Source organism: Lonchura striata, chromosome 3, assembly GCF_050655825.1.
Source record: "Lonchura striata isolate lonStrDom1 chromosome 3, ASM5065582v1, whole genome shotgun sequence".
Lineage (NCBI taxonomy): Eukaryota > Metazoa > Chordata > Aves > Passeriformes > Estrildidae > Lonchura > Lonchura striata.
In genome coordinates, this window is record NC_140705.1 from 6,461,081 (window position 1) to 6,474,996 (window position 13,916).

Sequence of the window (13,916 nt, forward strand, 5' to 3'; positions counted from 1 at the left end):
AGCAGCCCTGCCAAGGACTTGGAGGTGCAGGTGTGCTGTGTCCAGTTCTGGGGTCCCCAACATAAAAATGATGTGGGCCTGCTAAATCAGGTCCAGAGAAGGCTACAGAAATGTTCAAGTGGCTGAAGCACCTCTTGTAAGAAGAGTTTGTTCAGGCTAGAGAAGAAAAGGCTCCAGGGTGACCTTACTGCAGTCTGCCAATACCTGAAGGGGTCACAAGACATCTGGAGAGGGACCTTGAACATGGGCATGTAGTGACAGGACAAGGGGGAAAGAATGAATGGCCTAAAACTGAGAGAGGGCAGGTTAGATTGGACATAAGGAAGAAATTCTTCCCTGTGAGGGTGGTGAAGCTCTGGAACAGGCAGCTCAGAGAGGCTGTGGCTGCCTCACCCCTGGAAGTGTTCAAGGCCAGGCTGGACAGGCTCTGAGGCAATCTGGTCTAGTGGGTGGCATCCCTGCCCACAGCAGGGGGGTAGAAACTTGATGATCTCTATTTTTTTTGTCAGACAGTTGGAAAGTTCACACTCATGAAGATTAGTTAGTGATAGAATAGTTTTCCCAACCATGGAGGACAGTGCTGCTATCAGACCCTCCCAGGACGCAGTGATTCATATCCTTAGCAAGAGCTGTTTGGACAACAAACCACGAAAATATACGTTTGGAGTTTGCTGCGTTTTTTTTAAAGACAAAACTGAAAATCTTGCAAGGCAGAAAGGGACTTCTAACAATCACTTCCCACAGGTTTTCTGGAAAATAACCAAACTGGACAATGAAGAAAGGTCTGTGATCAGCCACATGTAGTTATGAAAATGTTTATGACCTGGGAACTTGAAAATCATCATGAGACAAGAGCTCTTTTCCCATACATTTTGTGGAAGTTATCTCTGTAACAGCCCCTTGGTCCAAGCCTCCTGAACTCCTGCCCACCACCACAGAATGCTGCTATACCAGTGACCTGCTGAGTAGATTTGCTCTTGCTTTAGTTTGCATGAGAATGGCCAGCATAAGTATTTTATGTAATTATTAAATTTTAAACGGCTTTTGCAGAGTTAATCTTCATTATAACCCTCGGGACAGCTGGTAACCCTGAGCACACACACTGCCACAGCCAGAGCCATATAAATATCCAGACACCCACAGATGCCAACCCAAGGATTAAATTCACCTCTTGCATTTTTTTTTCCTCCCAGTCTTGGAGAGTGAGGAAAAAACAACAACAAAAAAAAACAACCTTGTTATTTGAAGAGTGATGTGTGAGAGCCTCACTGATGTGAGAAATCACAGCCCTCCCGGCACTGAAACCGGTGTCGGGTTTTTGGCAAAAACACCCCAGGCTCAGAGTGGTTTTCTACAAGGACAATCCTCTCCTGCAGAGCTGCCCTGCCTCCCACACTCGGCCCTACACCTTAATGGGTAGGCACAAATCCCAATCCCTCATTAAATTAATACAAGGGCCACCCAGGAATTTTGACCACTGGATAATTTGGGTTTTCTTTTATGAAGCAGATTTGGGAGCAAATGTTCCAGCTTCCAAGAGGAGCTCCTCACAGCCCTGTGTATGCTGCAGATAGATTGCTCACGTAGCAACACACATTAAAAGTGATCAAGCACCAGTGTTTGGTGCTAATGCAATAATGCTGAGGAACAGGAGATGATAAAACCTGTACATGATTAGGTTTCTTCCTCTCTAAGCAGAACAGCAGCCTCCCACGTTTGCACTTTCCAAGGCTCCCTTTTATCACGAAGCCCTGGTCAGCTCTTGCATACACCCTTTGGAAATCACATAGCTTCCCAAAAGGACAAAATGATTTTTGGGCAAACCTGAGCAATGTTTTATATTGGGTGGTTGAAGGAAGATGGTGTTCTGAACTTGTCAGATGCCACCCCAACACTCCCATGGCAGAGGTTTGTGCTGCAGATAAAGAGTTGCTCCATCCCACCCAAAGCAGAGTACTGTGCCCGTGTGGGAGCAAATACAGCATGAAATGCAGCAGAATAAGCTGCAGTGAGGGAGCATCCATACTCTTTGTGGTGCCCAGCACATTCCTGTCTCTTCCAATTTAACCAGCTCCCCTTCTGCCTGGGTGTCTCTCTGCGGAGGTGGACAGGCTGTCATCAGGGGACCAGCAATCATCTGCACATCATCAAGCTGCAGATGCCAGAGAAGAGGCTGCTTTGGAAAACAAAAACAAACACAACACCTTCCACCTCTCTGTTTTGGCAGGTGGACAGACATCAATCCCTCATCTCATGCACTGCCTGCCAGAGCTGTATTAGGCTTTGCACACAAGCCCAGGGCTGCTCCTCTCCAGGCGTAGCCGCGGTTACTGAGTTATGTCAGCAGCAATGGGCACACCTGCCCTTCAGAGATGCTCTGGGCATCTCTGCCCTACCTGTGGGCCTGGGCACAAAACCTCGAGCCCACCGCAGTTTGAGGCTGGTAAAGCTTTAGTTCCTTGAAAGGATTGTTTGTTTGCCCAGCTGTTTCCACAGCAGCTCCTCCATCCTTACCAGCCCCCAGTGTGATCCTCTGGCCACCTGCTGAGACCTGTTCAGGAGCTGATCACAGGGAGAACTACCTCTACCAAACAAAACCACTACACTAAGTGGCTCTCATCTCATTTACCCACACAAGCACTAAGGAGGGGTCCTAAAGTAGCATTTAGTGTTACCCTGTAGACCTGTGAGTGCCAAGTCTGCAGCAGTTTCCTTATACAGAGTAGCAGTTAAATAGGTCTGAGGAATAACATTCTCAGCTGGACTGTTTCCATGCATTGCTTCATTAGGTAATGGATCTCTAGAACTAAAGACTGACTTAAAAAGCTCACACATAACCTTAATGTGCTGTCTCTTGCAAAGAATCATGTAATTTTACTTCGATAAGCATCTTCCAACTAACCATAGATGAGTACCTGATTCCATTTGAGAGCCAGCCTGCAATGACCCTGCCATCCCCACACCCCCACTGGTTATATTCAGGTGGGAATGCCTTGGAGCTGCAGCACCAGGCTCTCCAAAGGTACAAGATGTGGTCCCCCTTCAACACCCTCAGGGACTTCCTTGGGAGCAGACCAAGCTCAAGCCCAGCCCTGGTCCCTCAGCAGCCAGCACACAAGCCACGGACTACTCTCTACACATCACCAACCAAGAAGATCCTGGCCCTCAACGTGCTGATGCTGACAAACCAAGACCCCCAAATCCCAACATTCCCCACTTCTCCAGCATCACATCTCAACTTCCCACTTTGATTTTGAGCCATTTTAAGCACATGCTCTTCTACATGCAGTAAAGCCTCAGCTCAACCCCAGCTGCAAACAGCTTTTGCAGAACAGTTAATTTCTCTCATTATTTAACCAGAGGCTTCCTGGCTTTGCTCTTACCACCCACTGCAATAATGGGCAATTACAAGACTTGAAGAAAAATAAAAGGGAAGTGGCATCTCATGCCAGGCCAGCACTGCCAAGATCTATTCTTCAGTCTTTCAACTCCAAAAAACAAAAAAAAATCACCAAACTCTTTTCTTGCCTCCTGGCATATCATTTCAGACAGCTGCTTCTACACACAGGTTTTACCCTAACATTTTGAAGTCTTTGTCTTTCATCCTCTGCTGCTAAATGGATGAAAGCCAAAGGCATCAGTATCAGCAATTTCTGCAAAAATAATTCAATGTCATCTTCATGTTTAGCAAATGGCATGTTTGGTATGATGGCAAATCTGGCATTTCCAAGGCATTTGAGAGACAAGCTCCAATTCTCAGTGTTTATTGAATGGCTCCTGAAATCCCATTTTCTCACCTCTGGAAATGTCTGAAGAAAGGAAATGGGTATTTGGTAAAATAAAGGCATAAGCCTAGTGTGTAGACTATTCTTGATCTTCTAAACAAAAGAAGTCATACGTACAAGGTTAAACCACAGAGCCCTATCAGCCCTGTACCCACGTCACTCAGGCACCACTGGGCACCATGAGGATAATTTCTGAGGAAAACTCTGACAAGCTGTCAACTGCTGCATTCCTATCTGCAGAGCTGCAAAGTAAGAGCCAGCTGGGGCAGCAAGAGGTGCAGCTTCTCCAACCACAGTTACACTGTTCTACCTTCCCAATCTCTCTCTGGATAGCCCCTGTTGTGAGATGGACACAAGGACAGATGTGGAGGTGAGCTGGCTACTAACTCAGGCCGTTAGTCACTGTAAATTCTTCCCAGACTTCTGAATCATTTGATCCAGTGAGAAGCACTGGCATTTGCTGCCTTGGCTGGAACATATCCACGACTGAAGACACAGGTCTAGTTCTAACACCAGCCTCCCAAGCTACTTCTATTTTTATGTTTGAACTGTTATTTAAGGCATGTATTATGACCAGAGAGAGGACAGGGCACAGATACCAGCTCATGGGGAGATGAGGACAAGTGAACCTCCTCCTGACAACAAATGCTGATCAGGATCACAGACCTATCTCAATTATTTAAACAATTCAGGTCCCTTCAGGAACTGGGGAAGTTTTAGCCCCTGCTTCCACCCTAAACCCCTCCTCTTTTAATAAGGAGTCCAACCACAGTGCCATGACTATGCTCCAGCACTGAACAGTGCTAGTGCCACCCTGACCACACTTCACCCAGCACCCACACCTTGTAGAAATCAATAAAATCCCCCAAATGGGCAAAGCCTTGGATGCCCTCCTGGTGCCATGGGAGGATCAGGGGATTGCCAGTGTGAGGGCAGGAGCCAAGGACAACTCCTCTGAGGAGAGGCTCCTGTGCCTACGTCAGACCCGGACTTTCCTTTCAAAGGTTAAAGCTGTTTACTGAAAGGATTAGGAGGGAGGAGATGGTAAACTAGGAACAAATGGGGGCAGACCGTTTGCAAGAGCTATGTAAACAGGCAATAAACACACCCCAGACCCTTGCTGGTGTGCCAGCCAACCTCTGGATGGAGGTCATACAGATGTACTGCCAGCACCCAGCCCAGGGGCTTCACCCCCAGCCACAAAGATCGTGTACACCCCATTGCCCTCTACACCCCTTGTGCAACCACAGACCAGGCTGGCACCTGAACCTGGGGAGCAGCTGTGGTCCTCACATCTCAGGAGTCTTTGCTCTGGTAGCCTACCATGAAGGGATCCACACAGCAGCACAGAAGGGGAAAGATTCCCCCTCTGCAGCAACCTGAAGTTTGTTCCTTGCTTAACTCACCCCTGTCTGAAATGCTGCTACAGGATGAAGCACGATTTGGGAACAAACACTGCTGGAGCAGCAGAAAGCTAAGCCATGACGCGGCAGCTCTGCAGAACATCTCAGCTGTACAGCCAGTTATTAAATAAAAGGTCAATTCCTTTACAGCGCTACACCTCTCCTTTCAAGTAAACAGTCTTAAGAGCCAGACATTTCAACAGGAAAGGCAGAGACGGATTTATGCTCCACTGCAGAGGAGAATAATTTCCATATCTGACACGACAGAGAAGCACCACCAAGTAAAAGCTAATGAGCAAGGCCCTTCCAGCTAGTGCAACATGATTTGGTTTGTACTAAAAGCAAGACAAAGCATTAATTGTTTTGTGCCTGTTTGCCTGCCTTTATTGCACAAAGTTCATGTGAGGACATTTGGTGGCAGGAAGAAGTCACGAAGCCACCCATGCCAAGAGGGAACCTGCGTGACTGCTACAGGAATGGCTGGGAGTAAGGGCGCAATTCACCTCCCGACTGAAGAGGTTCAATCACACCAAGTTGGTTTATCACCTAGGTGTAGTTTTGCTGTGACACCCGGCTTATTTCCCAAGACAAAGGGAAAATTTAGCAAGGATCTTGCAAAATTTATGCAGCTGTTAATGTGACAGAGAAGGCTGGAATAACTCACCCTGGGAAGCACAGGATGACCATGAATGAAGCTGTCCCCCAAAAGATGACAAGATCTGGGAGGTGAGGTTATGGGTTAAAACAGGCCATCCATCTCCACATGAACCTTCTCTTACCTGCATGGTTTCTTTAACTTGAATCATGATTAAGTGACCCCAGCACTGGGGTCACAGCAGTGCCCACAAAGGCAGCTCTGAGGTGGCTTCCAGAAGGATCAGCTGCAGCACAGGCCCTTAGGCATGGTCTGAAACACCAGGATAGAATTTAGAGCTGCACCTACTCAAAGCAGCATGGTCTGGTACCTGCAGTTGAGCATTCCTTGTCCAGTACAAACTGCTCTGCTCTGAGGTGCTTCAAGAAACAGGAAAGCATCAGAAATTCAACCAATTGGTAATTAAATCTCGGGGAAAAGGGTTACTGCAAGTTAGCAACAACCACTCGTTTCTGACCTATGAATCATGGTTAAACTTAAACCCATGTATTCCTGGCAGTGCCCATAAGCAAGGATGTCTAGTAAGTTTCTATAACTCCATTGCAGATCACTTATCACAGTCTCATGGACCATGCTTTGGGTGCCACAGATTTTAAGGACAATGGAGTGCAAAAGTTACGGGAAAAGTTATCAGAAACAGAAAAAAGTTTAAGCGCAGCCCAAGAACACAAAAGAATTAAAAGGAAACTGATAAGCAACACAAACACAAGAGAAAGCAGAAAACCAATTCCAACAAGATCTTACTGGTTGCATAAATGAATTAATGAAGGCAAACAAAGCGTAGGTCTATTAATCAGCAGGAAGGTGAAGAAAGTACATGACAGAAGACGCCCTATTCAAAACCTTCTTTGCTTTGTACTTGAGCACTCAAGGATGACTTTCATCAAGGACTGATCTCTCTTAAACCTTCCAATCTTTGTTCAATCCATTCTTTGTTTGCCACCCCCCCCCCTTGTTAAATGTGCTTTTCTAAAGGTTAACTGTGAACGGATGTTTAAGGTTGAGCAATGTCTGCACAAGATAAAAGGGAAGGTCAAAATTGCCACGGGATCTTTGCAGAGGAAGAACTGTGCATCTGACTAGGGAGATCATGGCTGCTTGGTGCTCATGGTCATAACACCATTAGTTTGTCACTGAGTTTTACAAATTTCAACTTGAAGATTACAACATGTCATCTTTAAAGTCTCATCAGAAAGTTGACAGCAAATAATCCACTAAATGAGCAGAAAACACTACCAAAAAGAGAGTCCAGGCAGACCTGACAACAGGAGCTGTACACATCCACAACTCAGCCTTTAAGGATAACCTTTCTGCCTCCAGTGTGGGCAGAGGGCTTGGGACACAAGCCAGCACTTGGGATTTAGGGCTAAGAACTGAAACTGAGGCAGTGCCAAGAGGTGGGGAATGACTCAGCCTTCCAGAAACAGACAGGGATGAGGGGATAAAGGACAACACGAAAGACAGCCAGATCCATGCCTGAGTCACGGAGAAAATAAGGACCATATGAAACAGAAGAAAAGCAGGAAGGGAAGAAAACGGGGGGGGGGAAAGGTGCCTTCATTCAAAATCATTCTACCAATGGAAGAAGGGAAGAAGCTGGGTGAGAAGAATAAAAGCTAGAGCAAGCAGGTATCACCCCCTCCATTAATTCTTCTTTCAGGAGCAGGGAATTGGAAGGAGGAGAAACCAAGGATGAAGAAACATCTGAGGAACCATGTTTTGTGAGGGCTTTGTTCCCACTACAAGACCCACCAAATGAGGAAAGCCACAGGTCCCTGTCTGTCGGGTTGGCTCCTCCACAGCCCTGGGTTGGAGTGGGGAGGACCCCACATGGTCACTACTGCTCACCGTGCCCGTTGCAGTAATAGATCCACTTCTCTCTGTTCTGTGTGGGGGTGGTGGACTTTTTCATAATAGCTTTTTCCACAATGGCACTGGGATCTTGCCGGGGTCCCTTCTTCAGAGTCCGTGAGCTCTTTCTGACACTGCAGACCACGATCACCACCAGGACCAGCAGCAGGAACAGGACGATCATCCACGGCAAGTGCTCGTTGATGTCGAAGTGCTGGTGGACGTTCTGCGAGCCTCGCCGGGGCGGCCTGTATGGGACGCTGGGCTTCTCACCCCCCATCATCTCCAGGGATGGCTGCTTCTCCAGTGCTGGGCTGCTCTGCTTGTGCCGGTAGCTCTGGGCCTGGCCGGCGGTGCCGGAGCCCGTGAGGGTCCCGCCGATGCTGTCCGTCTCGTTGGCTGAGGTTTCGTTGTAGTACCGTGCCCGCTCCACCATGCTGCTGGACGCGCGCGGCGCTGGAGAGGGGACAAAATCGGGAACTGAAGAGTTCAGACCTGTGGGAGGAGAGGAGAGGTGAGTGCCACGGCCCTGGAGATGCGATATGGCATCACATCACGGGCTAAGACCTGCCTGAGCATCGGCTTGGCCAGCAGACAGAAACCCAACGCCAGGCAGCGAGAAAGAGTAGAGGTGAAGTTGAGGTTTGCCGCTGGGAACAGATGGGTATGGTTACAGAGGGAGCTTCAAGGTAAAACTGACCTGTGCTGGTTAAGGCTAGAGGCAGCTTAATACAAAAAATTAGTTACTAAAGGCATGTTGTCAGCCTGGGTTTGTCCCACATTCAGCATTTCTCAGAAAACCAACAACTTTGAATGAGTTGGTTTTTCTTTTTAGGTTTATGAACATTAATTTTAGGTCATTTGTGGAATTTCATATTTGGATTAAAAGTACAAAAAAACATGACAATTTGTAGGCTTAGTGTCTCTCCACTGGGTTTGTTAAGGAAGCAAAATCTCTTTTTTATCAGCTCTGCAAGCAACTGCAGATAAATCAACTAGCAATAGGTCTCTGAAGCAATCAAACTTCCCCTTAAGAGCTACCTTCCACCTTTATTGAGCCTCCTTATCAACCAACACCTCTCAGGTCCCAGCCAGATGTAAAATGCGAGCCAAAGCCTGGTGAGAATAGGAAAAAAGGCTGCAGTGGCAAAAATTACAGATTATTTTAGAAAGTCATCTTTTGCAGATTGTGTCTCATCCCAGCTGAGACAGAGAGTGGGTGTATTTGTCTGTACATGGTTTTGCCTCCAGTTTGGTTACCCAAAGCACCCTAATCAGGACACAAACAGGGAAAATGCTTCAACTTTTACATAACTGTCAACAGCTGATTTCAAAGTTCAGGAAACACCCTCCTGTACACTCCCAATGATACACCAACGTCAGGGCAAGCTTTGAGACCTAACAAAGGTGAAGTGCTGGAAGCCTACCACTGTCAACACTTCTCTGCTATTATATTTACTAACTCAGCTGCTGAGCTCATCAAAAGTTGCATTTTTAAATTAAAATGCCTAATTTGAGACACTGTAGGGAAGCTGCTCTCCAGGGAGTGCAGAATACCACCCTAAGTGGAGTCCTGCAGCACTTCTGAAACTAGCCACAGCTAAGGCATCACCATAAAGGCTGTGAGGATGAGCCACTTCCAATTAAGCAAGAGAAAGAGGAATTACACATATTAATCTTACAAGACTGTAGGAAAAAGAAGTTACAGGACAGCCCAGGCTCCTGCAGGACTGTTTCAGCAATGGTTCCCATTCAACCAATACTGTGACACAGTACAGAGTGAAATGGAGCAAGGAGAGCACAGGCACAAAAGCAGTGAATCCATCAGAGGAGGAATCTCCTTGCTGCAGGGAGACTGCAGGGGTTTTCCTGCTGCATCCCAGACCAGGTTCACCACAACTGCACAGTCTTGTGCCAGCACATCACAGAGACAGAAAAAGAGGCTGGGCAAAGCCGTGTCCTTTCGACCCAAACAGCAGGACAGCCAGAAGTTCAATCAGGACTGCAGTCTCAGTGAAAACGTTATTAAACATTGTTTAATACAAGTGAGGGCAACCCAATGCCATGAAGCAGAAGCACCACATGGGCTTTAAACCAGGTTGATTTTTAACAGCCTAACAACCAGCCCTGATCAAGGCAGGATCACAATTCCTCAGTCAAAACCACACTTATGTTTCAGGGGTGGACATTACCTTTGGGAAGATCAGCGGTTGGTGGAACTTCATAGGGCTGCTCACCCACTTCGGTGCCCAATGAAGTCAAAGCCGTGTTCGGAAGGGACGCCGGAGAGCCGCAGACATTGTCACTCTCCTTCGTCCCTGGCTTGATGACCACCATGTTTTTCGCAAAGCAGTCAGTGTAGGGTTTGCACTTCATCACACTAGAAGGCACATCAGAAAAGGTACCACGAGGGCACGGCTTGCACCTGACGTCTTCGGTCTCGGTTCCTTTCTTGCGGACGCCCCAGCCGACCGGGCACACCGTGTAAGGGACGCAGGTGTCGTTTGTCTGAAACGTACCAGACAGGCAAGTGCACTCGCGGTCGGTCAAGGCAGTACAACGAGTTTTCTCAATCATTGGCAGTTCACATGGGTTCCTACAGGGGTGGCACCGCTCTATGCCGTTCTCATGCTTGGTAAAGGTCCCATCTGGACAAGGGCTGCACTCTCTTAAGGTACTTTTCGTACAGTGCTTAGACACGTAGGTTCCTGCAGGACATTTGTCACAGGTCAGCTCTTCGTTGGTGGCACGGTCAAGGTGGCGGTACTTGCCAGGGGAGAGGCTGATGGCATTCTGCTCAGAGGTCAGCTTCGACTGACCATCAGCGGTGCCAAGGAGCATGAGCAGCTGGAAAACAAACAGGAGGTGTCAGCCAACAACTGCATGCAAATGGAGCCCTCTCTATCAACGACCCCCTGTAGGATCACATGGGATGTCCCAGAGCTGTGGGACCACAGACAAGTTATTATGGCCACAGGAGGGACCTCAGCGAGGCTGGAGTGGAACGGAACCGGTGTAGGTGGCAGCACGCTCTCCAGACACATCCCCAGCTACGATTATAATTGCTTAAACTTGACACCACACTTCTCGGTGAAACTAAGCATCATTTACACTGCAACCCTGCCAGGGTGGTAAATACTGCTAATTGTGTTTCAGCAGTACGTGCTACCTGGCCACCCCAGGAGAATTCAGACCAGCTTTGCATTTCAAGGCTGAGAGGCTGCAGCACGAGGCAGGAGCTCACTGACAAGACAAAAAACACATGCAGATGGCAGCTCTGACCTGTAAAACTTTCCTTCCCTATTTGTTAATCTGCACTTGTTCAAATAGTTACCTTTCTGAGTAAGACAAACCAGGATGAAATCCAGGCTAGCGTCTGTTTCTGGGCTATTTCTCAGTTCCTCTGCCTTTCCACGATTTTTTATGACCTGGTGCAAGTGTTGGGTTTGGCAAGACCACAAGGGATGTTCTGCTTTGAGCCTCCAACCACATCTGAACCCACTCTGAACAAGCTGCATTAGCAACAGGAGAAAAAACCTGGTGCTATTTTTACGCTCTTCAAGGAACTCTGTGTAACTCAGCTTCTCATTGCATCAGACACAGGTAAAAGGACACCAGCTTTTAGACACTGAACTGGAAGCAACTGGGCTTTGCTATAAATCCATCTCTGTCTACTGACCTCCAATCCCAAAGCTGTATTCCCTTAATTCCTTTGCAATGATGCTTCTCCACCCCAAAGAGAACCTCCATCTATCAAGAAGTATCCCTGCTTCCTCCAGAAGACCTCTGGTCCATGGATTTAATGTCATTTATAACAGCAGAGATAAGTCAGCAAGAACAAAAGGCATATCAAAAGAAAGGCGAACACAACCTCACACAGCATGCAAAGCAATAGGAAACACGTTTCCAAACAGCCACAGGCTAAGTTTGGAGGGACAGAGGGAACAAGTCACTGTTATCTTGAATTTTCAAACATTTTCTACACTGAAGGTAAAAAGACCAAAGATCCTAATGCTGCTCAGCTGCAGAACCAAGCACATAAATCACTTGGCTGTGTTATACAATCCATCGCCTCTTGCTCTGCTACCTATTCTGGGCTATCAGCCAACAAGAATATATTCAGAAGGAAAAAAAAAAAAAATAGAAAAGGTTCCCAACAACATGACTCTGCAGAAGGCACATAGCAGCAGAGCCGCAAGCTGCGCCGCATCATTTTTGGTGCAGTCTGTCGCTTCCTGGAAACACACAGCACATTTCTGTTTCACCTGCTAAATAATTTACAGCTTGGGATTTGTACAAAACACTTAATTTTTTTTTTTTTAATTTAGTTTTCTGCCCCTGAAGCAGCAATTACAGAGCAGGCAGAAGCAGGCAAGCCCGCAGGAGCTGACGAGGATCCTGCAGTGGCTAGACTAATTACAGCACGTCAAATTAAAAAGCGGGACTGCCCTGGCAGGCAGCAAAGGCTTACAGGATGCATTTTACTTTTCCCCTCCCCTAAGACATGATTTAACTAAGTGCTTAGCTGGCTCTAAGAAAACCTGCCACCCTCCCCTGTAATCTCCATGACGAATTCCTGAATTAGCAAACTGGCTCTTAAGGTGACAGGAGGGGTCACCTGTGTTACTCACCCTGCTCCCGTGCCAGCGCCGAGCAGGACAGGGTGACGGGAGAGACAGGACAGGCAGTGGCTCTTCTGCCTCACCAAGAGTGAGCTGTGTGCTGCTGTCTCAGATCCTGATTTCTCGCCCTGCATCAAGCTAGACTTGGGAAACCCGTGGACAGCCCTGCTACAAGCATGTGCCATGGGTTCCCTCCTGTTCTCCCCATTCCAGCATCTTCCCATCCCTCACCCGGGCAACCAAAGCCTGTAATAGCACTAGGTTTGAGTTGGCTTTTTTGAGGTTTTTTTAAAACCCTATCTCAAGAAAAGCAGTGTTGGTATTTTTGAACATCTCAAGATCTTCAGCTGCACATGCATTTCCAAGGGAGAACAGCAAGTTCCAGTGGGGGATGGCTAAGCAGCATTGAGCATCTGCTATTTATTCAGACTGGCATTTCTGCTCTCTAAAATAATCCAACTGCTCAGGTTTTGCAGCACCCAGATCTCTGAAAGCAAAGGCCAGGAGAGGAGGACATCTTCAGCAAAAAGGAGTGTCTCCTGGTTTGTCTCTCACCCTCAGGGCTGCCCAGCAGCACACAGACCTGGACCCTTCTGGCTGACACTCCCAGTTCCAGTGGAAAAAGCAAGTAAAGTAATGAAGTGAGCTCTGCTGAGCCACTGCACTCCATTTCATTACTCTGCTACCAAAGGAAGTGTAGAGGGTAACAAAAAAAAACACAGAAAAAACCACAATGGGTGCAAGACAACACTAAAGAGCAGACTTGGTTTCAGCGATGCTCTCCATGCCCCATACAGGAACAAAGAAGGGCTTTTAATGGGATGGGGTCCCTTTCCAAAAGGGTCAAGCAGGACAGAGTGGCTACAAGCCAGAAGAGCATCCCCAACTCAGGACCAACACCCTGTACCACCTGGGCAAAGGCACCTCCCAGCCACCTTCACCTGTTTCAGCACATGAAGACTTTATGGTGTGTGGAAATGTGATCAGCCTGAGGAACACCATCATTCTGGCCTCCTCACACCAGGAAACACTCAGACAAGGGGACCTCCACATTCAGCTGCAAACAAAACCCTTGAGGCAGTGGCTCCCCACAGCTGGTGTGGGCACGACCCACCTCAGCACCACCCAGCTTGATGACTCCATCTCAGAAGGTGCCTCTGTGCTGTGCTCCCATCACCCTTTTGCAATAACTGTGCTGCAAGGAGACCTGACGGGCAATCTGCACAGGAGACAGCTCTTAGGGCAGGTGGGAGCACAAACTGCTCTGGCATGTGCAGAGGATGCAGCCCTAAACACCCGAGAAACCCGGTCCAGTGGTTGGCATACCTGCCCATGGCAGGGGTTTTGGGACTAAATGATCTTTAAAGTCCCTTCCAACCCAAAGCCATTTGTGATTCCATGAATACAGCATCTCCTTCAGGGACTCAAACCTGCACAGTGAGTCAAAACACCAGCAGAAAGCTGGTGAATCAACTTGCTGTCCTGGAATTTGTGTCCTAAAATGCTGCAACACTGAGATTGTCATAACCTCAGGTTGTGTACAGTGCTGCCCTGCTGCCGGACTTGTGGGGACACAGAAATAAATCAAAAACAAAGGTAA

General features: G+C 47.7%; 1 protein-coding gene across 4 annotated transcripts in view; it reads right to left on the reverse strand.

Moving 5' to 3' along the window:
* TNFRSF21 (TNF receptor superfamily member 21) overlaps positions 1–13,916 on the reverse strand; it is a 35,080-nt gene that overhangs the window by 18,725 nt on the left and 2,439 nt on the right. For 3 of the 4 annotated variants that reach the window (XM_021529761.3, XM_085574438.1, XM_021529762.4), the window contains exons 2-3: positions 9,887–10,541; positions 7,692–8,189 (exon numbers count right to left, since the gene is read on the reverse strand). In XM_021529761.3, coding sequence (XP_021385436.1) covers positions 7,692–8,189; positions 9,887–10,541 — 1,153 coding nt within the window. Of the gene's footprint in view, positions 1–7,691; positions 8,190–9,886; positions 10,542–12,325; positions 12,470–13,916 lie in introns of those variants that run through there. The other variant, XM_021529763.4, reaches the window with a different exon arrangement.